The following is a 26,697-nucleotide window of genomic DNA, read 5'->3' as shown; positions in this document are numbered from 1 at the left end:
ACACACAAGACCAACGTGTCTCGGGAAATGCTCCCTGTCTCAAGAACCCTGTGACTCTCCAAAAACCAGGGAGAAGTTCAGCTTCAGGAGGTGGAATCACAGTCTGTTTCAGGGGGACTGGAGGAGCCCAAGATGTCTGCCAACTCCTGCCGGGCCCTACCCGAACGGCCCTGGAGAATGCTGGCTTTACTTGGTTCTTTTACCTTCTAAGCAGGGGCTTGTCTCGACCCCTGCCTGTCAGCCCTCTCCCCTCTTCTGGACCCCCTGAAGCACCTGCCCCAATGCTGGGGGAATAGCCTGTGGTCAGCAGAACCTTCTTACTGTCTGGTGTGCGAATGGGCTACGAAGGTCTGGAAAATCCATTATTCTGTTTGGAAGAGAAAGAGCTTCCACAGAGGCCTTAATGATTCAATCCAGAGAGGAAACCTAGAGATCCGGCGCTATCTCAGGCATCATTCTGGATGCTGTTTGGAAAAGTTAAGGCAAGAGCAGAAGCTCCGAGTCTCCCCAAGTCCCCAAGCCTCTGCTTCCTTCTCCCTGTGCAGTGCACATCTTGGGAACATACTCCAGGGTAAACCAGATATAAAAGGTGTGTGTGGCAGGGCGGGGTATAAAATCCACAAGGGACGTGCGTCTCATTCGATTTTGAAAGCTCCTAGAAGGAAGGCACTCCTACACCCTCTTTCATGAGTGATGGAAAAACTTCAGAAAGGCCACCTGAGGTCTCCTGCTCCCTGATCCGCACTGGACTCCACCACCGATAGAGAATACCTCGGGGCCTGGACTCTGTCACCCACCCCCACCCCCCAAAGCTGGTCCAAGCCAACTTGGTGATGGGGGACGTATACACTCCTGCCTCTCTCTCACTCAACAAAATCCATGGAACAGGGGGGCCCCCCTCCCTCACAAGAAAGCGGGTGGAAAACAAGCCAGAGAGGTGGATGACAGCGGCCGCCCAGGACAGCCCCAAAGCAAAGGGGCCTGGCCAGATCTGCAAAGTCAGTCCCCAACCAATGGGGCAGGGACAGGAACAGGCTGAAGGCAGAGTACTGGCCGCCTCCCTAAGTTCCTGCACCAGGTTACTCACACGGGAAACCAAGCCAGCCCCCCTCTCCTTTCTCTCTACTGTTCAGCAGGGACTCCTGGCTGAGCACCTGTCAAAGTAAGCCAGGGGAGATCAACGCTGTCTCCCACCTCACCCGTAATCCAGGATGCCTCCCGGTGGCCAGATGACCTGGGGGCCGGCGCCTCACCAGTCCCAGGGCTGCGCCCTTGGACTCCCCCGGGGGAAAACTGACAACTGCGCATTCCTTGAGGACCCCTGGTGACGGCCAGCGGGTAGAGAGGAAGGAAAGCGCCTTGGCGCAGACCAGGCATCCGTCCCCGCACCCGCTCCCACCGACCATCCTTGGGACCTGCCTCCCTCTCTGCCCGTGGAGGAGAGAAGCGGGGACGTTATTCCAACAGGTCCCCCTCGGCCGGGCCTCACCGGGCCAGCCTTCCCCCGCCCCGCCCCGCCCCGCCCCGCGAGGCCTCAAATTCAGCGGGAGCGCCGAGGCACCTGCTGCCAGACCCGCTCCATCCCCGCGAGAGGGGGGCCCTGGGCGGTGCCCTCGGCGCTCCGGGCCTGCTCGGCAAGGGGCGGGGCGCTCCCGGGGCCGGCGCGCCCCCCGCGCCCCCTGCCCGCGCTCACCTGGCGCAGGTGCTGCAGCAGCGTCCCCGCCTCCTCCCGCCGGCCCTGGCGCACCATCCGCAGCAGCTCCTGGACCATGCCGACGCGCCGGTGATAGGGGGGCAGCCCCGCGCCGGCGCCCGCGCGCCCCGCCTTGTCCCCGGCGCGCAGCAGCAGCGACGCCCAGAAGTCGGGCCGCTCGCGGCGGGGGACGGGCGCCGCGCCGGGGCTGGCTCTCTCCGCCAGGCTGCCCTTGGTCTGCCGGGTGCCCATGCCGCCGCCGCCCGCCGGCACTGCCCGCGCCCGGCCTCGACGCCGCGTCCCCGGCCCGCCGCCCGCCCCTCGGCCGCCCGGGCGCGCCCGCCTCCCGCGCGGCAACTTTGGGGGAACTGTTGCGCGCGGGCGGCGCGGGGGCGGGGGCGAGCGGCTGCCCGCGCTCCCCTCGCTCCTCCCTCCGCGCTCCCCGGGCGCGCTCCCCGGGCGCTCGCCGCCCGCCCGCCCGCCCGCCCGCCGGCCCCGCCCCGGCCGGCCCCGCCCCCGGCTCGGGCTCCGGCTCCCGCTCCCGCCCCTGCGCCCGCGCCCGGCTCCGCGCCGCCGCGCGCCTCCCGCCTCCCGCCTCCCTTCCCCCGCTCCCCTGCGCTCCCCTCCCACCTCCCTCCCGCCCCTCGGCTCCGGGCTGGGGCCGCCGGACACCCCTCCGGCGCCGTCCTCGGCACCGCGCCCCCTGCCGGCCACCGCGCGGCGCCTCCCGGGGCCGTGGCGCGCTGGCGGCCGGGGCGAGCAGGCCCCAAGGACCCTCGCTCTGGGCCCCCGCCGGGTTTCCCAGACGCTTCCACGACCGCGCGCGAGGGCGAGGCCCGCGGGAGGTGAGGGGAGGCGGTCCGTGCGCCCGACGAGATGGGGAAACTTTGGAACATGGCGGGGGCGGGGGCGGGGGGGGGGGTCTCAGCCCCAGAGTCGGGTTTCTCAAAGTGGGCTCTGCGACGCGTCGGTGCCGAAGTCATCTGAGGTGCTGGTTAAAAACGCAGGCTCCCGGGCCTGGCCCCAGACCCACTGAATGAGAGTCTCCGCGGTGCGGCCGGGGGATCTGCATTTTTTAGCCAGCCCCTAGGCTCCTTCGACACCTGGCCTGTGGAGGGGGCGCCGGGGGAGGGCCGGGTGGGGGTGGCGGTGGTTGGCGCTCCGAGGGGTCAACTGTGTCCAAGGTTGTGTGTCGTGGGCGTGCCCTTTTATGGAGAGAGCCCCTCTGGCTGCTTCCGTCAGTCCCTTAAAGGCTCTGGACCATCAAGGTGAAAAGACCCGTTGTCTCCTCGTGTTCTTGCTCTCACACCTCTGGGCGAGGTTCTTCCGGGTCACCCCGTGCAAAAAAGCAGAGGCAGGCCTGCATGTAGGGCCAACAACTACCCAGTCCTGCTGGCCCCCTCCCTCTAGGTCTAGCCCCTAAGGGATCAGACCCCCGTGAGGTCTGATGGTGCTTGGGAAGCCAACCAGGGCCCTGCGGGAGAGAAGGCTAAGGCACTTGGGGCACCTTCCCTGGCACAGAGCCTGCTCGTAGGCGGTGGTGGCTGCCCCCGTGTCGTCCGCAGGGCTGCAGGAGTGCTAACGTTGGGTGCGCTTGCCCCTGACCCAGGCCCTGGCTGACGCTTTAGTGCGAAGGACAGTGGGGGCCACGGGGACAGGAGAGCAGTTCCCAAGTCATAGAGAGCTGGACCCCGGCATGCACTGAGCGCTGAGCATCAGGCAAGCCCTCAGCTCCTTCCTCTGTCATGTGGGGATAAGAACACTGTGTCAAGAATTGGGAGGGTAGGAGGAGGGGCCGCAGAATCTCCAAGCAGAGTGCAGGTGTTCTGCAAAGGACAGTTCCTTTCCCTACTCTGCGAGCCGCACTGGGGTCTTCCTATGGGTGTTTTCTCCACCAACCCCGAGGACCCGGAGGATGAGCCCTTGTGTCTCCCCCAGAAGGCTTTCTTTTCCCTTCGGATGCCCCACTCCCAAATGCCCATCTCTACTGGCAGGGAACACTCAGTCTTCCTGGAGGCTGGCTTCACAGGCCTTACCCATCACCTTCCAAACTTGCCTGGACCTTTTGTGTGGGGAGTACAACTGATGGCATCTCCAAATAACCCAGGCTGGGAAACACTCTGGTGCCTGTCATCTCTGGCCTGGGGGACTGCCAGGCATGGTGACCAGCAGGGAAACTTGCTGACCAGGCCCCTCCCTAGGGACCAGGGGCTCCACGCACCTGCAGGCAAACCACAATCTGAGCCGGCAGGTTGGGCGTGTGGTTGGGGCAAATGCCACCTCAGTGGAAGAGGGTCCCGGACAGTCCCTCACTTGGGATCTGAATGTCATCCTTTTCCTCTTCTGCAGAGACCTGATTCCATCTTTCCTTACTCTGAGTTTTTTTTTTTACTCCACTTTTCCCTCTTTCCTGACTTGTTTGTTCTCTTTCGTGTATAATCTGCTCAGATCTCTCCCATCTGTTTACAAGGAAAACTTTCATTTGCCTGCATCCCCTCCAGTCACCAATGCTCCACCTTTCTCTTTCCTTTTCAGCTAAGCTTTTTGGAGACATTTATTTAAGATGTTTACCTCCATTCTCTCCTCTTCTGGAGTGGGCGGGGGGGGGGGGCTTCTGGCCACACTATGTCATTGAAATGTCTCTGCCAGTCACCTAGTTGCTGAGTTCAGTGGTTGCTTTCAGTCTTGATTTTTAAGCAGCGTGTCTTCCTGTTTCCTATTTTGTTTTGTTTGAAACTCTACTCCCTTGGCTTGTAAGGCATTACTCCCCTCTAGATTTCTTTCTTGAGGTCATCCGGGAGCTCCTTTTCTTACTTTCATCCTTTCCTTGTTGGTGTTACCCAGACTACGCCCCAGACCTCTTCCCAGGCAATGTTATTTATACTCATGGCTTTACCTGCCGTGCGCACACAGATGTCTCCAGGTCTCTCTTTCCAACTGATAAGCTAATAAGTTAACCTGTTACTGATTCATCGATGCCGGCAGAAGACACGAGACTCCGGGGTCAGAGACACAGGACTTTATTACTCAGGCGCACACAGCATGAGAAGCTGCATATTTGCATCAATTTCCCTTGCCTCTGAGTTCCCATGGGGCAGCACGACGGGCCCAGAGGGATGCTCCACAAGCAGTGGGTTTGCATCACGGGGGAACTTGGGAATCGAGCTTGGGAATCCATCGCTCATGCAGGAAGCAGGAAGCAGGAAGCAAGCCTAGAGGGAGACACGACCTCATCTTTCAAGGTTGCTCGCCACAAAGACAACACTGAGAAGTGGCCCAGGTAACAAGTGGTCAGGGTCTTGCCCTCTTGGCACACACAGCAAGATCCAGGGTGCAAAAGACTGGAGGGTTATCTCTTCCAACGGTGGGCACTTCCTTCTCAACAAATGAGCGCATCCTCTCCCGGGCCTCCTTCCCCACCTGCCTTCTCCTCTCTCTGCTTTCTGTTAGTTGTGGCCAGCCAGAGACCCTGGAGTCACTGTGGTCTCTGGTCTCTCTCAGGATCTACATCTGGTCAACCAAGTGCAGTTAATGTTGCTAAGGACGGTGGCTATCATTTGTGCACATTCACTGAGTGCTGCCTCAGGCTGCGTTCCTCGTGGATATTATGCGGTGTCGCCCTTTCAGCAACGGAGGTCTTTGTCATTGTCCTGATTTCACAGGTGAGGCAATGGGATCTTCGAGAGGTTAAGTGACTTGCTCACAGATAGGGAGGGACAGGACTGGGATTCACACTTCGGGCGGTCTGACTCGAGAGCCCGTGTTGTTAATATTCCTTTATATCAGTGAACCAGCTGTTTACATTTGACAGCCTACAGCCACTGCCTTGTGGAGGAGCTGTCATTTTTCACCCTAATCATCGGCTTACAATAGTCTTCTTTCTAACTTGTCTCCCCCGCTCCGGTGTTTCTCTCCTAATGTGTCTACCATTTGGCAGTTGGAGCCATCACTATAAAAGGGAACTAACTCTCTCTGTCTCTCTGTCTCTCTCTCCTCTTTTCAGCAATTCCTATCACTTTCAGTCCAAACTACTTAATATGGCATTCCTGTCCCCCAGGTGCTACACTGTCCTCATGCCCTACCCTTCAGCCATCATCTCATACTCCCTTACACCTCTCCCAAGATGCCATGCGTTGAACCTTTGCACATGCAGCATGGTCTTTCCAGGACATCCTTCGCCTCCTTAAGAGACGCCTCATCATCCTTGAAGATCCAGGTAAGGCGTCACCTCCCTTGAACACCTCCGTGCCCTCCTCTGTGTGACTCTAATTCCCTGTGACCACCACAGCATATCTTGTACCATGTTTCTACTGTTCATTGGCCTGTGCTGTTCCACCCAGAGATTCCTTCTTCATCGTCCCTTCTTATCCTTTAGACTAAACTTGGATGTCGCTTCCTCGGGGATGGCCTCTGAGATTCCCTTGCCTCCCACGGGCTGAAGTGAGGTGTCCATCTTGCGTGTTCTTCGAGTCTCACTGTCTGCACCAGACGTAGCTGTAATGACCTAGGCTCCCCTCCAGGCCAGGGTGTCCCCCGGTGCCCACAGAGCACAGTGCCTGGCACACGGGAGGAGCTCAGAAGATACTTGTTGAATGAGAAAAAACCCGAAACCACACATGGCCACCTCCAATGTGTTAGCCTAGTGGCAGGAACTCACTCCATGGCAGGCGCTCGATAAAATGATTGAATGAACCACAAAGAGCACTAAAACGGAGGTTGCGTTTATTGACAGGGAAGCTACTGATGAGCCTCCGGAAATCAGTTTGCAGAGAATTAAGGAGATTGTGCTTTCAAGAAACTTGTGAATGGGACTGCTATTTTTGTGGTGGTGGTGATTTTTATTTTTTATTTATTTTTATTTTTTAATTTTCATTTATTTTTTAAATGCATTTAAAAAAAAAAACATTTATTCATCTTTGAGAGACAGAGTGTGAGTGGGGGAGGAGCAGAGAGAGAGGGAGACACAGAGGCTCCAGGCTCTGAGCCGGCAGCCCAGAGCCTGATGCGGTTCTCGAACTCACTGACTGCGAGATCATGACCTGAGCCGAAGTCGGACGCTTAACCGACTGAGCCACCCAGGCACCCCTTCTTTTTATTTAAAAAAATTTTTTTAATGTTTATTTATTTTTGAGAGACACAGAGTGCGAGTGGGGGAGGGGCAGAGAGACAGGGAGACACAGAATAGGAAGCAGGTTCCAGGCTGATTCATTAGAAAATGCCTAATTCACTTTTAAATTAACTAATGGTACCAGTAGCCCACCTCCCAACACCTTAGGATGCGGAGCACCCCCTTTGTGAGAAAGGGGGCTGTCAGCCCAGAGCCCTATGCAGGGCTCGAACTCACAGGCTGTGAGATCATGACCTTGGGCCAAAGTCAGACACTTAATCCACTGAACCACCCAGGTGCCCCCCTGTTGTTTGTTTTTTTAAAGGGAGATAGATCACTTTCCTAAGAGAAAATCCTGGAATTTATCCTTTCGTCATTCTCTTTTAGCAAGTAATTTTTTTTAAGTTTATTTATTTATTTTGAGAGAGAGACAGCAGGAGTGGGGAGGGGCAGAGAGAGGGAGAGAGAGAGAGAATCCCAAGCAGGCTCAGTGGGGCCAGTGCAGAGCCCCACGCAGGGCTCGAACCCACAAAACCGTGAGACCATGACCTGAGCTGAAACTAAGAGTCAGACGCTAAGCCGACTGAGCCACCCAGGTGCCCCTGAGCAAGTAATTTTTTTATAACATCAGAAGCACTGGTGTTTTGTCATCTTCAAGCCTGGAATTAAGGAATTCACATCATGATTTCTCTTTGAACATTCATTTCAGTTTCTACTCATGTTGTAAGAACTTGAAGTATAAGATGCCTAATGGAATTTGAAGATCATTCGGATTGCATAAATCTTTAAATCAAAATATCTAATGTATGGATCAAACAGTGCAATCTTTTATCGCTGCAGTAGGTTTTACATTGATTATATTTATCATTTTTTAATAATCCTGCAAAAAGTGTTATGATGCCTCCCTTCTTTTTGTAAAAAAAAATTTTAATGTTTATTTCTTTTTGAGAGAGAGAGAGACAGAGTGTGAGCAGGGGAAGGACAGAGAGAGGGGAGACACAGAATTCAAAGCAGGCTCCAGGCTCCAAGCTGTCAGCATAGAGCCAGACATGGGGCCCGAACCTATGAACCTTGAGATCATGACCTGAGCCAAAGTCGGAGGCTTCACCGACTGAGCCGCCCAGGCTCCCCATGATGCCCCTTTTTAAAGAGAAGCTGAAGTTTAGGAGAAATAAGAATTTGCCCAATGCCTCCTTGGTAGGAACTGAAGATCGGGAATTCAAAACCAAGTCCCCACTGCTTTTGAGAATATAGATGCTCAATGTATATTTTAAGCATTTTTGTGTGAAAATGTTGTTGCCGTGTAGTTGCTGTTTGTCTTTTGAATGTGAGGAGAGGATGTAGGTAGGAACACGAGGCAGGAGGCTGGGCGGCCTGAGGCCCCTGGGGAGGTGGGTGGGAGGTGACCCAGAATGTGGCTGGACTCAGACGAGAATCAGGTAGACTCTGGCACGATTTGGGGAAAGGAAGGGGAAAGACACAGGTAAGTCTGCAGTTGGAAGAGACATTGGAGGAGCTCCTTGGGATTTCTTCCCTCCCCTCCCCTCCCTCCCTTCCCCTCCCTCCCCCTCCCTCCCCTTCCCTCCCCTTCCCTCCCCTCCCTTCCCCTCCCCTCCCCTCCCTCTCCTTCCCTCCCCTCCCTTCCCCTCCCCTCCCTCTCCTTCCCTCCCCTCCCTCCCCTCCCTATCCTCCCCTCCCCTCCCTTCTCCTCCCTCCCCTCCCCTCCCTCCCTTCCCCTCCCTCCCCTTCCCTCCCCTCCCCTTCCTTCCCCTCCCTCTCCTCCCCTCCCTTCCCCTCCCCTCCCTCTCCTCCCCTCCCTCTCCTCCCCTCCCCTTCCCTCCCCCCCTTTCATTCCCTCCCCTCTCTCCCCTCCCCTCCGTCCCCTCCCTTCCCCTCCCTTCCCCTCCCTCACCTTCCCTCCTTCCTTTCCTTCCCTCCCCTCCCCTTCCCTCCTTCCCCTTCCCTCCCCTCCCTTCCCCTTCCCTCCCCTTCCCTCCATCACCTCCCCTCCCCTTCCTTTCCCTTCCCTTCCCTCCCCTTCCCTCCCATCAGAGTGCCCTAGAGGGCCTGTTAAAACACAGATCCCCCTGGCGCCACCCGCAGAATTTCTGATTCAGGAAATCAGGGGCAGCGGCTTTTTAAACGTGTTTCCCCGGGATACTGATGCTGCCAGTCAGGTGTGTCTGGGGACCGAACTTTGAGAAGAGCCGGAAGAGCTGGGGCCTGAGCAGGAAGGAGGTAAATTGTTGTCTCCAGAGAGCTCATTAAGGTTGCAAAAGGGGACAGAAAAAGCATTTCTTGACTCTGAGGAATTTAGGCGTTACTGAAAGAACTGGCCCGGAGGGAACACTCACAACACACACACACACACACACACACACACACACGCACAAAAGGGGTCTCTGTCTCTCAGTTCATTTTCTTTCGAAGAACAACCCTCCTGCTTTCCAGGGTGACCAGTTAGCTTACTCTCTCAGCAGCTCTCCTGACACCTGGGGCCTTCTTTTGGCCACCAGGTAAATGCACCAGGGTCCCCGATGGCTGGCGGCATGTGCCGGGGATGGACGTGAACCCCTACGTTTTAGTCCGAAAGCCTGCCGGGTCAAGCCGACCACCTGTGTGAGATCCCAGTCTGTGGATCTAGCCCTTCTCCGGACCCTCAGAGCTGTGGGATACCTTGCCCAGGCCTTTTCCAGAAAGGGTACTGTCAGATGGCCAGAGAAATGGCATCTGGCGAGGAGGAGAGCCAGCGGTGGGGCCAGGGGCCAGGTCTCCATGAGTTCCAAGTACCTCCATGCAAACAGGACGCCCGAGGGACGCATCCACCTAGGGCGGCTGAGAACTGTTCACAAGGCTGACTTCCTGCTTTTTCCCCTCTACTTCTCTCATTCTTTCTCCACTGCTCCATGCATGATTTGCTTTAATCTAGCTGTTTAGTTATGTAATCAGTGCTCCTGAACTCAACACCCAACACAGAACAAAGCCAAGGCAGCCATTTCATCGTACGGTTCTCTTCCAGACCTTTGCCCTAACTCCTGATTCCCTCTTTAATTTAATTTAATTTAATTTAATTTAATTTTATGTTTTATTTATTTATTTATTTATTTATTTATTTATTTATTTGAGAGAGAGAGAAAATGAGACAGAGTGTGAGCAGGGGAGGGGCAGAGAAAGAGGGAGACACAGAATCCAAAGCAGGCTCCAGGCTCTGAGCTGTCAGCACAGAGCCCGACGCGGGGCTTGAACCCACGAACTGAGAGATCATGACCTGAGCCCAAGTCGGAGGCTTAACCGACTGAGCTACCCAGGTGCCCCTCTTTATATTATTTTAAAATTTCTTTGTATAATGGGCAACGTCAAACCCACACAAAACTAGGGAGACTAATAAAGTGAACCCATATGCCCCTATTGTCCAGATTCCAGCTTTTCAAATCATGCCCAATCTTGTTTCATCCATTTTGTTCTAGTCCCACACCCTCTGGGGAGTTGAATTGGATTCATATGTGTTCCTAAAGGCTATCTATTTTTTATTTCCTCTGTCGCTAACGTTATCAAAGGGTATGCTGCCCTGTGCAATTTTTTTTCAGAGCTACTGTTTTAATTTAATATTGCGTTCGTAAGTATCATCCTTGTTGCTGTCCGTCACTGTAGTTAATTCATTTTGATGATGTGTAATAGTCCATTTATGAGCATACCTCGGTTTATTTCTCCACTCCCTCACCGACGGCCACTCAAGTGTTTCCAGCCTTTTGCCACTGTGGAGAGTGCTTTTATGAATGGTCTTGTACATTCTTGTCCTACACCTGGTAGAGCTCTGTGAGTGGAAATGTTAAGCTTTAGAATTAATGCTGGATTGTGGGGCACCTGGGTGGCTCAGTTGGTTGAGCATCTGACTTCAGCTCAGGTCACGATCTCATGGTTCATGAGTTCGAGCCCCACATCATGCTTCAGATCCTCTGTCCCCCCCCCCCCCCCCCCCACTCCTCCCCTGCTCATGCACTCTCTCTCAAAAACAAACAAAACATTTAGGATTCATGCTGGATTGCTTCCCGTCAAAGTGCTGCCCCACCCCAGCACCATATGAGAGATCCCTCCCCGGATTCGTATTTTCTCTCCCATGCTGGTTGTTGATAGATGTATTCATTTTTTCCAATTAAAATGTAATCTCAGGGGCCTTCATTTACATCTCCTCAGTTACTGATGTCTTAGCTTAGGCTGCCAAACAAAATAGCATAGACTAGGTTTGGGACTTGCTTGGGATCTATCACCCCCTCCCTTTTTGTTCCTGTTGCCCCCTTTTAGAAGGGGGATTTCTATTCTAAGCCACCCAGTCTATGGCATTTTGTTGCGGCAGCCCAGGCGAACCACAACAATCACTGATGTTGACTATCTCTTCATTTGGTTACCCACCCGTGCATTTCCTTTGTGTGTTAAGTGCCCATTTTGTCCATTTTCTATTGGGTTGCCCATATTCTATTGGGGTTTTTTTGGTCCATTTTCTATTGGTCCATTCGCTTCCTATTGTTCCTATTCGCTATTTTCTATTTGGTCCATTCGCTTCCTATTGTTGCTATAACAAATCACCACGTTCTTAAAAGAACATCATTTTTCCTGAGTTACAGTTCTGGAGGTCAGAAGTCCAGAGGGGGGTCTCACTGGGTGAAACGAAGGTGTTGGCAGAACTGCGTTCCCCGTGGAGGCTCAGGAGGGACATCTGTCTCCTTTCCTTTCCCAGCTTCTAGAAACTGCCCATATTCCTTGGCTCACGCCTCCTTTCCAGCCATCACATCACCCGGACCTCTGTTTCCGTTGTCACATCTCCTCTCTCTCTCTCTCTGACCCCCCTACTTCCCTCTTATAAGGACCCTTGTGTTTACATTGGGCCCAGCCAGGTATTCCAGGATAATCTCCCCATCCCAAGATCCTTAACTTCATCCCATCTGCAGCAACCCTTTTGCCACGTAAGGTAACATTCAGTAGTTCTGGGGGACCAGGACGTGGACGTCTCTGGGGGACCACTGTTCTGCCTGTGTTCTCACACTGCGCTCTTTCCTTTCTCATGGTTGGTATAAGAAGAGCCACGTAAAAGAACATGACTCGGCCCCTTGAATGCTGACGGGCAGTAGAGGCCAGTCCCCCCACCGAGGGGCCAGCACCGGGTTTCAACAGCTCCCCACCCTCTCTGCTGGGTGCCTGTGGGCGTTTGAGGAGACACATCGGAAAGCAAGACACTGTCTCCACCACCAGCGGGGAGACAGTCCCGAGTTCTGAGGTGCCGAGAGACACAGGTATGATCTCTGCACCTCTCTGGGCTTTGGAACCTCGTCTGTGAAATGCAGATTCTTACTGTACCTGCCTTTCAAGGTTGTCGTAAGGATAAAATGAGGTTGCGCGCGTGACTGGCTTTACACGCTACCTGGCATGTAGTACTTCATAAATGGCAGAATCGAGAGCCAGATAGAAGGTTCCATGGATGGCCACAAAAAGCAAAAACCCAATTAAAACATGGGCAAAGGCCTTGCACAGACATTTCTCCAAAGAAGATATGCGAACGGCCGATGAAAAGGTGTTCAGCATCCCTAATCATTAGGAAAATGCAAATCAAGGGGCGCCCGGGTGGCTCAGTCGGTTGGGCGTCCGGCTTCGGCTCAGGTCATGATCTTGCGGTCCGTGAGTTCAAGCCCCGCGTCGGGCTCTGTGCTGACAGCTCAGAGCCTGGAGCCTGCTTCGGATTCTGTGTCTCCCTCTCTCTCTCTCTGACCCTCCCCCGTTCATGCTCTGTCTCTCTCTGTCTCAAAAATAAATAAACGTTAAAAAAAATTAAAAAAAAAAAAAAAAGAAAATGCAAATCAAAACCACAAGGAGATACCCCTTCATGTCCATTAGGATGACTGCTATCAAAAACGAAAGCAAAAGCAGAAAATAACAAGATTTGGCAAGGATGTGGAGACATTGGAAGCCTTGTGTGCTGCGGGTGGGAATGTGAAATGGTGTCGCCACTGTGGAAAATAGTATGGAGGCTCCTTGAAAAACTAAAAGGGGTATTTGGGTGGCTCAGTCGGTTAAGTGTCCGACTTCGACTCAGGTCATGATCTAGCGGTTTTTGAGTTCGAGCCCTGCGTTGGGCTCTGTGCTGACAGCTCGGGGCCTGGAGCCTGCTTCGGATTCTCTTTTTCTCTCTCTGTCCCTCCCCACTCACACTCTGTCTCTCTCTCAAAAATAAATGAACATTAAAAAAACACAAAACACCTACAACTAGAGCCACTATATGACCCAGCAACCCCCCTTCTGGATATTTATTCAAAGAATTGAAAGCGAGATGTCAAAGAGATATTTGTTGACAGCTCGGAGCCTGGAGCCTGCTTCAGATTCTGTCTCTCTCTCTCTCTGCCCCTCCCCTGCTTGCACGCTCTCTCTCTCTCTTAAATATAAATAAAACATTTTAATGATACCATCCTGTACACTTAATAACTTGTTGAGGGTTGGGGCCCCTGGGTGGCTCAGTCGGTTAAGCATCTGACTTTGGTTCAGGTCATGATCTCAAGGTTCATGGGTTCGAGCCCTATGTCGGGCTCTGTGCTGACAGCTCAGAGCCTGGAGCCTGCTTCCGATTCTGTCTTCCTCTCTCTGCCCCTCCTCCACTTGTGGGTCACTCTCTCTCAAGTATAACTAAACATTAAAAAAATTTGTTGAGGGTAGGGACACCTGGGTGGCTCGATCAGTTGGGTGCCTGACTCTTGATTTCAGCCCAGGTCATGATCTCAGAATCGTAGGATCGAGCCCTGCATTGGGCTCTGCACTGAGCCTGAAGCCAGCTTGAGATTCTCTCCCTCTCTGTCTCCGTCTGCCCCTTTCCCCTGCTTGCTCACGCTCTCTCTAAAATAAATAAAAATTTATTTATTTATTTAAAAATTTTTTTAAGTTTATTCATTTTTGAGAGGGAGAGACAGACAGAGCGTGAGTGGGGGAGGGGCAGAGAGTGAGGGAGACACAATCCGAAGCAAGCTCCAGGCTCCGAGCTGTCAACACAGAGCCCAACGCCGGGCTCAAACCCACGAACTGAGACCTCGACCTGAGCCGAAAGACAAAAAATAATTTGTTGAGGGTGAAAAACAATGTTGAGGGTAGCTTTCATGTTCTATGTTTTCTAACACAATTAAGAAGAGAGTCTCAGGGAAGCCACACCCTTTCCTGGGTCCCATCACTCTTCTTTTCCTAACTAAAGCCAGCTTCCCTTCCCTCCCATCTGTGGTCACTGCAGCTTAATCCACTGATGTGCTTATCCTTAGAAACCAGGTCCTACGCGGGAGCTGTCATTAGGTACCCCTGATATTCAAACTCTTAACTGCTTTCCATGCTCCCCTCCCCAAAGGACAGCCTAGATTGGCCATTCTTAGTGGAGGCAGGAATGGAGGAAATTGCCTTTTCCTTCTTCTGAGTTGCCTCTGGTTTGTGGTTTATTTATTCAATACGCGTTTACTGAGAGTTTACCTTGTGCTAGGCATTGTGGCGGCACTTAAAGTGAGAAGAATCCAGCCGGGAGGTATGGTGTGCCAAGCAGCGGAAACAGTATGTGCAAAGGTCCTGGGGCCAGAAAAGAGTTTGGCGTGTCTAAGGAATGGAGGAGGCCGGTGGGAGGGAGGGTGGAGTGGAGAGAGGCTGAGTTGTAGCTGGAGCTGGTCTTTGCAGGGCTTCATGAAGCAAGTAAAAGCAGGAAGCTCTTATTTACTAACATTCAAGTAGTCCGATGACAACTATTACCTAAGGACATCCTTGGGTTCTCCCCCAGGGTCTATAACTTGCTACCTGCACACCCTCGGTCAGCGGTTCTCAAAGTTGGACATGAACTTGTGTCACCTGGAGGGCTTGTTACAACACATCACTGGGCCCCGTGGCAGACTTTTGGATTTAGTAGATCTGGGCGGGGTTCAGAAGTCACGTGTCCAACAGGTTCCCAGGTGACACCGATGCTGCCGGTCTTTGGACCACTTTGCATCATGCTCTGTGCAGGTAAATCACTGATTCTCCCTGAGTCTTTTTCTTCGTCTGTAAAATCGCCCCTCTGTCCTGGTTGATGTGCTCTTCGAACGAGATGATGTACGGGGTGGGGAAAGCCCTTCGTAACAATTTAAAAAGACACGGAGGGAATTATCAGCTTGATGAGGGTCAGTCATCACTGCTCACACGGGTGCTTCCTTCGTCATTTACCAGGAACGGGCACATCGAACACGAGCGGCTGACTGCATAGGAACAGGGGCTGTTGAATTTCACTTACCCTACGTTCGTCTGGGTCTCTGCCCACGTGAGTGTTTGAGAACCACTTGTGCTGAAAGGAGGGTTGCTGCCCTGCCTGGGAGAAACCTTGCCATTCGCCCCTGTTGTTCACCCCACAGACAGAGGCTCGGTCGGTGATGCTTCAAATGTTTGTGGTTATTTTTGTCAACCATCATCTCTTCCCACGCCTCCCCAAGAAAGCTCTCCAGTGAGTCATCCGGGAGGCCCAGGAGGCAGTTGACGTTGTTTTGCTGGTGTTTGGCCATTGAGGGGAAGGGAGAAGTGATGTCTCCTTGGGGGCCCGCTTTGAAGAAAAATTCCACGGGTTCATCGCCTCCCGGAAAGTCGGTCTCTAGAATCCGTGTCTGTGATAGACACTGGGTGTGTGTATTTTTATTTGTATTCGGTCTCCCTTTCGCGGAGTCCATGTGTGTATAATATTCACGGCGCATCTATTGAAAGCCTACTATGTGTCATGAAATTTATCGTCCGGCAGGGCAGACAGACTTGTAATCCAATACGTGAAATGAAGTGTTACAGGGCCTCTGATGGGGATGAACACAGGGTGGGGTGCAGTGAGTCGTAAAGAAGGAAGAGGGTGCCGGAGAGGTGTTCCGAGGAACTGGTTATTAAAGATGGGTGAGGGGCACCTGGCTGGCTCAGATGATAGAGCATGCGACTCTTGATCTCAGCGTCATGAGTTCAAGCCCCACGTTGGAGGTAGAGGTTCTTTAAATGAAAAATAACGTCAGGGGCACCTGGGTGGCTCAGTCGGTTAAGCGTCTGATTCTTGACTTCAGCTCAGATGGTGATCTTGCGGTTTGTGGGTTTGAGCCCCGCATCGGGCTCTGTGCTGGCAGTGGGGAGCCTGCTTGGGATTCTCTCTCTCCCTCTCTCTCTCTCTCTCTCTGTCCCTCCCTTGCTCGCTCGCTCTCTCAAAATAAATAAACTTAAAGAAAAAGAAAACTTTATTAAAAAGTTTTTTAATGTTTATTTATTTTTGAGAGACACAGAATGTGAGCAGGGGAGGGGCAGAGAGAGACACACACACACACCTGCACAGAATCTGAAGCAGAATCCAGGCTCCCCGCTGTCAGCACAGAGCCTGATACGGGGCTTGAACCCATGCACCATGAGATCGTGACCTGAGCCAAAGTTGGACGCTTAACTGTCTGAGTAACCCAGGTGCCCCCCAAAATAAAACTTGAAAGATGGGTGGCACTGGGGCCCCGGGCAGCTCAGGTCATGATCTCGCAGTTCATGAGTTCGAGCCCCGTGTCGGGCTCTGTGCTGCCAGCTCAGAGCCTGGAGCCTGCTTCGGATTCTGTGTCTCCCTCTCTCTCTGCCCCTCCCCTACTCGCACTCTGCCTCTCTCTCTCTCTCTCTCTCAAAAATAAACTGTTTAAAAAGCATTAAAAACAAAAAAGATGGGTGGCATTTTCCAGGTTGACTCAGGGGAGGCATTCTGCAATGAGGCACATTGGGCACCTGTAATAGTCCCGTAGAGCTGGAATATGGGTGCAAGGGCTGGAAAGGAGGTTGGAGAGGTGGGCAGGGGCCTGGCCATGAAAGGCCTTAGGGGACAAGGATTTGGTGCTTCATCCTGCAGTCAAGGTACTGAAGTGTTGAAAAGTTGAAGTCAGAGAGCGAAACGACACTCCTGTGTTGTGGGAAGATTATTCTAGAGGAGGTGTGGGGGTGGCTAATGGGAGTGTGGAACTGGAGGTAAGGAGATGGAAATTCAGGCGGGAGCCGAAGGGAGGGCAGCCAGGAGGGAGATTGATTGAGATACATGGTTTATCTTGCTGAAAAATTCCCAGCTTTGGCACACAGCAGATTTCAGGAGCCATCGTGTTTTATGATTTATCATATCTTGCGCAGGGTCTACGTAGGGTCGTAGAAAGATGCTGAGGATGCAGAGTTGACAGGACGTGGCTACAAGCTGGATGGAGGTGCAGGGAAACGTGAAGGGAAAGAGAAGAAGCTGGAGGAACAAGCAAGAGTGTGGGGAGAAAATGACTCCCGTCCCACACCTGTTGAGTTTGGGGCGCATTTTGTGGAGGCGCCGGACCCCGGTCTAACTGGACACGTGCCGTTGAGAAGGGCCACATTTAGCCATAACGGTGAGTGGATGAGGTGACCTGGGATGAGAAGATGGACAAGGACAGGTCAGGGGGGCATTGTGTCACTTCATGTGCCGGAGGAGGAAGGGGAAGCTTGGAAGAGCTTCTGGAGGTGATGTCAAAGGGGGAAGAGAGCGAAGCCGTTGGAGGAGGCAGTTAGGTTCTGACAGGGCACTTGGAGGCCAAAAGGAGGAAATACCGGCCAGTTTTCCGGAAGGACAGAGGCCGGTCAGAGCACTACTCTCCAAGAAGCCGGATCAAACCAAACGGGCCCAAGATGGCGGGCGCCCTCACAGGAAACCCCCGACCAAATAAGGAAGAAAGCATGAAATCCTGCATCCCTGTCTTAAGTAATGAATATTCCGCCCCCTAGTTAACAGTTGGCAATAAGAGATAGAAACCCAACCCCCAGGGTTAGGACGATTGTGCTGTGGAAGCCACAGATGGAGAAAGTACCAGATGGGAACAGGTCAGCACGAGGACTTAGAACTTCGGGTTCCAGAGAGTGACTTGAGGTCCCGCCCCTAAATAAATATGGAATGAATGGAAGCAACTTGGGAGGTGAGACTATGAACACCATCTCCAAAGAGTGGCCACTGTCTTATCGGTTTGTATCTCTCTAACCTTGACTCCTCTGTTTGTACCAGGAACCCCCTTCTCCCAAGTTATCGCTGAAATGATGAAAAGTAGTGGGAAATGCCACCAGAATAAGGAGAAAGCTGCCATTGGTCTGAGAGAGAGACTTCTGCAAGGGTTCACGCAAGCGAGAGTAGATTCAAAGAAGATCCCACAGACATTTAAGTCACGACACACAGAGGAAAGGGCGGATGGACCCTCAGCGAAACATGGCACACTCCAAACTTTGGCAAAAGGCTCACTCCCTTGCACACATCACAAGCAGGGGTCATGCCGGGCACCGTGACGAACGTGAGGGACAAGGCAGGGACCGAGACAGACAAGATCCCAGCCCTGAGGGAGCTTACATTCTAGTAGGGCAGATGGACAAGAAACAAGTGTGATATACGCCATGAATGAAACAGACTAGGGTGAACCAGTAGAAACTGGAGACAAATTGATTGAGATACATGGTTTATCTTGCTGAAAAATTCCCAGCTTTGGCACACAGCAGATTTCAGGAGCCATCGTGTTTTATGATTTATCATATCTCGCGCAGAGAATTTTCCCCTGTCACTTTTTGGGACGACCTTCGCTGCCAAAGGTAGGAGTTGGGGGAGCGGTGGTGGGAAAAGAATTCTGTGAACCGCTCACACCCTGAGGCTACCCCCTGATTCCTTAGCTCAGGGATCAGAGGCAAGATGGGCCCTTGGGAAGATTTCAAGTTAATAGAAGGTGCACCTGGCTAAGGTTTGTGTAGGAGCGACACCATTCCTCACCTCCTGCTGATAACATTTGCCTCCAGCCACAGCAGGAACGCTCCACCCAAGTCCCTCCCAGGGTTTTTCAAACTGGAGGCAGGGAGGATCTTTCTTCTCTGGACTGGCAGTTGTGAAGATATGAGTTCGAGGATGATGGTGCCCCTTCCCCTTTGTGTGAAGAAGTTTAACTGCAGAAGGAGAGAATGAAGCCAACACACCCAGAGCAGTGGAGATAAGAGGTGGAGACAGAGAGTCCTGCTCTCTTGGTAGCCAGGTCCGCCATGATGCTTCCTGTGGTTTGGTTGCCTGAGTGTCTCCCCCTGCCCACCCCCCCCTTTTTTTTTTTGCCAAAGCTGCTTCTTGTTGAGGTTCTGCCAGATGTAACCAAAGTCACATAGAGCTGGGATCATATCACGGGTTACAGCCAAGAGTCAATGCTGCACACAGCAAAGCAAGGACCCCTCAACAGTGGGCTTTGACACACGCAGCCCTACCAGTTAGAGGAGGGGGAACCCCAAGCTAACCCTAGGGGCAGAGATCCCCACCATGTTTGCCCCATTCAGGGGTCTCGGCATGTAGGGCCAAAATGGGATTGTGGGGGATGGCTCTTTATCAGCTAGGATGAGCTAAGCGACCGTGACAAACGACCCCAAAATATGTATTGGCTCAAACACAAGAAGAGTTTGTTTTTCATTCACCTAACAGACGGCAGCAAGTGCTCTTTAGTTGATGGGTGGTTCTTTCCCATAGGGTGACTCAGGGACCCAGGATCCCATATGTGGTTCTAACATAGCCTAGTTATCATCTATATCTTACCAGCAGAAGGGGAAAGATAATTCTTCAAAGCCTTATCTTGCAATCTCTTCAAGTCACATGCTATTGGTGAGAACTAGTCACACGCTCATCCTGAACTGCAAAGCAGGCTGGGAAGTGTAGTCTAACCTTGCACTTTGCTATAACCCCCATGACTACAAAACGAGAGAATGATCTTGGTGGGCAGGAAAGTTTGACTTTCTGAGAGCACTAAATGTTAGGCACTCTGGTGTTTGGATTCTAATTCTAGACCCAGATTTCTTGATCTTGACGCCATTGACATTGGAGACTGGATAATTCTTTGGCGGTGGGAGGGAGGCCGCCCTGCACATTGCAGGGCGTTTAGCAGCATCCCTGGCCTCTACCCATCCGATGCCAGTAACACTTCTTCCTTTGTCTTCCCCCAGCCCCGGTCATGACATAAAAAATGTCTCCAGATATTGCCAAATATCCCTGGGGCACAAAATCACCCCCCCCCCCCAGTTGAGAATCATTGTTCTAGACGAGAGCATGGGTCAGAATCTTCTGTCAACCTGGGACAAAACTGCAACGAAACAACCTGCCCACACTTTGTCCCTTGGAAAACTCATGGAGTCGCTGCTCGTTTTTGCTCACAAAATTGACAGCTTAGCTGAGGGGCTGACTTGAAGTTCCAGAGAGAACAGAGTGATACAAACTTCAGCCCTCAGGCTCTCCAGGCCCAGGACGAGAATCATGCTAGATCCCCAAGTGCTTGTCACAGCCAGAGCAGCACGCAGAGACGTGCTTTATTAAGTCTTTTCACTTCACTCAATATGAATCTCAAAGCCATACCAGCTTGCTTGCAAAGAACACACTTTCTGGATTATTTGGTGCCGATTCTCTGAAATTTCTGTGAAAAATAAGTTTTTGTTTTTGTTTTTGGATATCTTGCCTAACGTGAGACAACGTGTGTCAGCATCTGGAAAGTCCCTGTTCTGTGTGGACATGGCAAACGAGACGGTGGGCTGGCGCCTAAGAAGGATATTTGTTTTCTGGAAATGGGTTGTCTGGGAAAAACTGGTGAGAAGTCCTTGCAGCCTGGTAAAAACAGGAGGTATTGTCATCCAGCAAAGCGTTAGGATGCCAAAAGTTTTTGGTTTTATCTTCTAGAAACCCAACAGCGCTGTTCTGACTTCAGAGGAAATGGCTTTTCTGGTTACAGCGGATGGGTATTCCTTCACATTCCATGGGGATCTTTGGGAAGAGCTTCAGCGTTTGGGCTGCAGTCCCAGACAGGGAACTCCGGTTTGTGTGTGGCTGTCATTACAAAGTATTCATTTCCTGATTCACTGGCAATATGCAAGGCTCTTGAACATTAAGCAAAGATGGTTAATTTTGGGGAGGGGCAGAGAGAGAATCCCAAGCAGACTCTGTGCTGTCAGCACAGACCCCAACGCGGGGCTCGATCCCATCAACCGTGAGATCATGACCTAAGTCCTCCTTCCGATTATGAGCAACGTGGGTCTGAATAAGCATTTGAAGATTCACAGGCCCACGTGTATCATCCTTTCTGAGCAGGCCTGAAAACACTAGACTTCTGGCTACTTATCAGTTGCTGTTTAGCCTGGAAACAACGAACAAATAGGATCGCTAGTCTTGCGTTACCAAGTGATTGCTCTCGTTCCAATATGATTGAGTCAGTCCCCTGCTCAGCACCTCCCAGTCACTGTCCATTGCCCGCAAGTGAGTGTCCAAACACCTCACCAGGCCCAGAAGCCCCCTGTGGCTCCTTTTAGAGCCGTATCTGCTGCCAGCCCAGGATGCCTCTGTCACCTAGAACCAGCAATGCCAAGTGCATGGCCATGAGGGCACCAGGACATGTCGGGCCCCTGGCGTGGCTCACACTTCTCCCTTTCAAACCCCTCAAAACTTGATGACTACTTCTGCAGGTTTCAGGATTCAGGTCACATGTTCTGCTTTCTAGAAAGCTCTCCTGACTTTCACTGTGGCTTCTCAAGAAGAAATGGCCACTCGCTCCCCTGGGTCCCTCATGTCATTGATAGGACTTTATGACCCAGACCCCTGTCTGCACTTTATTTCACACATTGTTTAGATGTCTGCCTCGCCTCTCCTCTGAGGTCAGGGCCAGTGTCTAACTCCTCTTGGGAGGCACAGTGCCTAACAGAGGATCTGGAGAATGTTTGTGTAATAGAAGTTTATTGAGCAGAGCAATGAACGGAAATTTCTGTCATGTGGCTCTTTCCTTTTTTCAATTGTGGCGAAATACACATAACATAAAATTCACCATCTTAACCATTTTATTTACTTAATTTATTTTCGTCTTCATCATTTTATTTATTTTTTTCTTTTTCTTTTTCTTTTTTTTTAATTTTTATTTTTTTTTTCAACGTTTTTTTTTTTTTATTTTATTTTTGGGACAGAGAGAGACAGAGCATGAACGGGGAGGGGCAGAGAGAGAGGGAGACACAGAATCGGAAACAGGCTCCAGGCTCCGAGCCATCAGCCCAGAGCCTGACGTGGGGCTCGAACTCACGGACCGCGAGATCGTGACCTGGCTGAAGTCGGACGCTTAACCGACTGCGCCACCCAGGCGCCCCTGTTTTTTTTCTTTTTAAAAAAATATTTACAGGGCGCCTGGGTGGCTCAGTCGGTTGAGCGTCCGACTGCGGCTCAGGTCACGATCTCGCGGTTTGCGAGTTCGAGCCTCGCGTCGGGCTCTGTGCTGACAGCTGGGAGCCTGGAGCCTGCTTCCGATTCTGTGTCTCCCTCTCTCTCTGCCCCCTCCCCTGCTCATGCTCTGTCTCTCTCTCTCTGTCAAAAATAAATAAAACATTAAAAAAAAAAGTTTAAAAAAATATTTCCTTATTTTGGAAAGAGAGGTGCAGAGAGAGAGGGAGACAAAGAATCCCAAGCAGGCCTCACACTATCAGCACAGACCCCGACGCAGGGCTCGAACCCATGAACCGTGAGATCATGACCTGAGCCGAAGTCGGACGCTTAACCAACTGAGCCACCCAAGGGCCCCTCATCTTAGTCACTCCCCATGCCTCTCCCCTCTCAGCTTCTGGCAGCCACCTTTCTTCTGTTTGTCTCTACGAATCTGACAGACCCATATTCTAGGCACCTCCCACAAGTGGAATCATACACTATTTGTCTCTTTGTGACTGGCTCATTTCCACCGAGCGTAACGTCCTCAAGGTTCATCCGTGTGGTGTTGTGTGTCAGAAGTTTCCTTCCTTTTCAAGGCTGAATAATATTGTATTGTGTGGATACAGCGCATTTTGTTTATCCATTCGTACATCAAGGGACGCCCGGGTTGCCTCCACTTTTTGGCCATTATGAGCAATGCTGCTGTAAACATAAGTATACACATAGCTGTTCGAGTCTCTGCTTTTGATTTTATTGGGCATATACCCAGATGTGGAATTGCTGGGTCATATGGTAATTCTGCGTGTGCTATTATAATTCTGTGTTTATTTTTATTTTTATTTTTTGAGAGAGAGGGCATGCGAGTGAGCAGGGGAGGGGCAGAGGGAGAGGGAGAGAGAGAATCTTAAGCAGGCTCCACGCCGTGGAGCCCCATGTGGGGCTCAGTCTCAAGAAGTGGGAGATCGTGATCTGCGCTGAAATCAAGAGTCGGATGCTTAACTGACAGAGCCACCCAGGCGCCCCTGCGTTGATTAGTTTTTTAAAGAAACAGACATACGACATACTGTTCCAGGACAGCATTTTACATACACGATTTCACTGAATGCTCATGATAATCCTAGGAGGGAGAACAATGATATTCCTTTCTCAAGAGATAAGAAAATGAAGGCAATTGGCCAGTTTCATAAAGCCAACCAGGTCCCCAAATCCATGCTTTGGAGTCCTGTGCCATATTGGCTTTTCTCCGGAAGGGCGGCAGGCTCCCTCGCTCTGGTGGGTGAAGGGCCCCGCCTTAGGTTGGGGGGAAAAGAACTTCCTGAATAAGCGGCATCCTACTTGTAGGTGGTCACCAAGGTCAGCTGTCTGTGGCTAGCTTCAACCCCGTCCATCACAGGCTCGGATCTTCTGCAGCAACGCTGTAACATGTTTCTCCGGGTTCTATATCCCAGGACGTGATGACCTCATAAACTCATAATCAAGTTTCGTGATTACAAAACCACTCAAGAAGAACGTGGTTGCTATGCACTCCTCTGAAGTAATGACCGAATATGGGAGATCATTTAAATCCGGTTGAGATCACTCCAGTTTCGTTACCCAAGGTCTCTTGGTGGTTCCGGGCGTCAGATAGAGAGTTGGCGCATAATCTAACATCTTGCAGAATCTCAGAGATAATCAAACCGTGAGAAGCCTTCCCTATGTATCTCGTCAAAGATCTGGCAGTTCATTAAACTAGGTGGTAAGCGATGGGTTGTCAAAGCACGCCTAGACGCGCCATCCCGTCAATAGACCCCAAACTTCCCCTGCATTGTAGCCGCTAGACACGAAAACCCAGGGCAGAGAAGAGAGGGAAGGGATAAGATCAGGAGCTCATGCTTTGATGGACCTTCTCTGCTTCAAACATACAGCAGCGACACATAAACTATTGAAACAGAAAACCCCAAATGCCTGGATACACTCAAAGGTAAGACGATGCTGGAGGATAGAAAAGATCAAGCGGGGAAGAGGTGAAATATCGCAAGGGCGGAAATGTAAAGCAGAGAGCACACCGCAGCCCTGGGTTTGCTGTTTTTTTTTTTGGGGGGGGGTGGTCGGAAGTCAGTGGGAATGACTGGAGAGAACTAAAAATGTTGAGCCTTCACGCCAGGCTCACTGCTGGAAGTGAGGGGCAGACTAGGTCATGGAAGGAAGTGGGGAAAAAAAGAAACAACCCTGGCCGACCGCCACCTGGGGAGGTGGCATTTATAAGCCACAAGACTGGGGAGGTAGGAAGTCAGAGATGGCCTCAGAACACAGTCACCAGTTGGCATATTACCTGATTTTGCATAACGTGAAGACCGTGAGGGGACAGGGGAGTCCTGAAACGTCGTTGTAAGACTATGGCTTGGCCAGGGGGCAGGTGGAAGCAACTGCATAAAGACTAGATGGGTGGGGATGTGAGCCCAGAATAAGAGAGAGAGAGAGAGAGAGAGAACTTTCCAAGAGAATAAAAAATTGGAATCTGAATCCACTCCCAGTTCACCCTCTGGAACAGACTGATAATGACTTCAAAATAAATGTATGTGGCATGTTCAGGGAGATACAAAAAGGAATGACTTCTGTTTTAAACTAGAGCAAGAAATTATTTAAAAAGATATCAGAGGAGTGCCTGGCTGGCTCAGTCGATGGAGCGTGCGACTCTTGATCTCAGGGTTGTGGGTTCAAGCCCCACGTTGGATGTAGAGATCACTGAATCATAAAATTTTATTTTATTTATTTATTTTTTTTTTAATTTTTTTTTTAATGTTTATTTATTTTTGAGACAGAGAGAGACAGAGCATGAACAGGGGAGGGTCAGAGAAAGAGGGAGACACAGAACCCGAAACAGGCTCCAGGCTCTGAGCCGTCAGCCCAGAGCCCGACGCGGGGCTCGAACTCACGGACCGCGAGATCATGACCTGAGCTGAAGTCAGACACTTAACCGACCGAGCCACCCAGGCGCCCCCAAATTTTATTTTTTTAAATGTTCATTTATTTTTGAGAGAGAGAGAGAAAGAAAGAGAGGGTGAGCAGGGGAGGGGCAGAGTGGGGGTGGGGGGACAGAGGATCTAAAGCAGGCTCTGAGCAGAAGGCAGAGAGCCCCATGCAGGGCTTGAACTCACGAACCGTGAGATCATGACCTAAGCTGAAGTCAGACACTCAACCGACTGAGCCACCCAGGCGCCCCTGAATAATAAAATCTTTTTAAAAAGTTGGGGCACCTGGTGGCTCAGTCGGTTCAGCGTCCGACTTCGTCTCAGGACATGATCTCACGGTTTGTGGGTTCAAGCCCCGCGTAGGGTTCTGTGCTGATGGCTCAGAGCCTGGAGACTGCTTTGGGTTCTGTGTTTTCCCCTCTCTCTCTGCCCCTCCCCTGCTCGCACTCTGTTTGTCTCTCTTTGTCTCTCAAAAAATTGAATAAACATTAAAAAAAAATAATAAAAAAATTAAAAAGTCTTAAAAAAATAAAAAGCCATCAGAAACAAAGTAGGAACAGGCGATGGTAAAAAGAAACAAACTGAAATCTTCCAATCGTGGAAAGAAAAAGTCACTCAAGTTTTAGAAATTAGTCTGTAGATAGGGTAAACTTGACACTTGGGCAGACAGAGAGGAGCAGTGAATTGAAAGAGAGACAAAGAGAAATAAAATAGACAAGGCGATTAATTGCATCTCCCTTCTGGGAAAAGTCAACATGCTCACATTATCTGGATTTTACCAATCTCTGCACATGATTCCGTCTTCGGATCCCTGTTCATTACTGTTCATTTTTAATGTTTATTTCTTTTTGAGAGAGAGAGAGAGAGACAGAATATGAGTGACAGAAGGGCAGAGAGAGAGAGAGGGAGACACAGAATCCGAAGCAGGCTCCAGGCTCTGAGCTGTCAGCACAGAGTCTGACATGGGGCTGAACTCAGAAGCTGTGAGATCATGACCTGAGCCAAAGCTGGATGCTTAACTGGCCATCCAGGCGCCCTGAAATCACACAAACTCAAACTCAAATGTTGCCCTATGTAGCAATTGTGGTGGAACGAATCTGTGCTTTCAAAACAAGTATGGAAGAGCTGACTGGGGCGCCTGGGTGGCTTGGTCTGTTAAGCGTCCAACTCTAGCTCAGGTTATGATCTTGGAGTTCGAGGCCCGTTTTGGCTCTGTGTTGACAGCTCAGAGCCTGGAGCCTGCTTCGGTTTCTGTGTTTCTCTCTCTCTCTCTCCCTCTCTCTCTCTCTCTCTCTGCCCTTCCCCTGCTTGTGCTCTGTCTCTCTCTCTCAAAAATAAATAAACATTAAAAAAAAGAAGTACTGACTGTATTTAAAATATTGAAATGTTAAGCAATTCCAGAATTTTCCATTAATCTCTTCTTTTTTCTCTTTTTTTTCCCCCAAGGTTAGTCAAGTGAAGCAGTGGAGAAGGAACAAAGAAATCTGTAACTGGCTATGATCAATTAGTTGTAAATTAATCTCTTATTTAACATTTTGATTGCACCCAAAAAGATGATTTCGTGAACAATTTATATGGTATAACCTAGGAGTTTCAGACACTAGAATGAAAGAGTGATTATAGAACTTTAATGGACACCCCCCAAAAAAGTTCTGAATGGTGATCTAGGAATTCTTTATAAACTTCCTAGATTTTGAGCCCCCATTAAAAAAAATCGGGGTGCCTGGCT

General features: G+C 51.2%; 2 protein-coding genes across 4 annotated transcripts in view; one reads left to right on the top strand and one right to left on the bottom strand.

Annotated features, from left to right (window-relative positions):
* The window catches only part of LRRC75A (leucine rich repeat containing 75A), a 46,085-nt gene extending 44,020 nt beyond the window's left edge, over positions 1–2,065 (bottom strand). For 2 of the 3 annotated variants that reach the window (XM_078437714.2, XM_078437715.2), the window contains exon 1: positions 1,694–1,954. In XM_078437714.2, coding sequence (XP_078293840.1) covers positions 1,694–1,945 — 252 coding nt within the window. In that variant the 5' untranslated portion in view covers positions 1,946–1,954. Of the gene's footprint in view, positions 1–1,693 lie in introns of all 3 variants that reach the window. The other variant, XM_078437713.2, reaches the window with a different exon arrangement.
* Positions 1,944–26,608, top strand: LOC132688276 (uncharacterized). The gene is made up of 5 exons (XM_081791176.1): positions 1,944–2,538; positions 5,195–5,355; positions 5,751–5,909; positions 20,518–20,658; positions 26,420–26,608. Exons 1-5 carry the CDS (start codon positions 1,944–1,946, stop codon positions 26,456–26,458), a joined length of 1,095 nt encoding a protein of 364 aa, XP_081647302.1. The 3' UTR covers positions 26,459–26,608.
* The last annotated feature ends 89 nt before the right edge of the window (positions 26,609–26,697 follow it).

The sequence above is a fragment of the Panthera onca genome, chromosome E1, assembly GCF_046562875.1.
Source record: "Panthera onca isolate mPanOnc1 chromosome E1, mPanOnc1 haplotype 2, whole genome shotgun sequence".
NCBI classification, from domain to species: domain Eukaryota; kingdom Metazoa; phylum Chordata; class Mammalia; order Carnivora; family Felidae; genus Panthera; species Panthera onca.
This window is presented reverse-complemented; position numbering and strand designations above follow the sequence as displayed.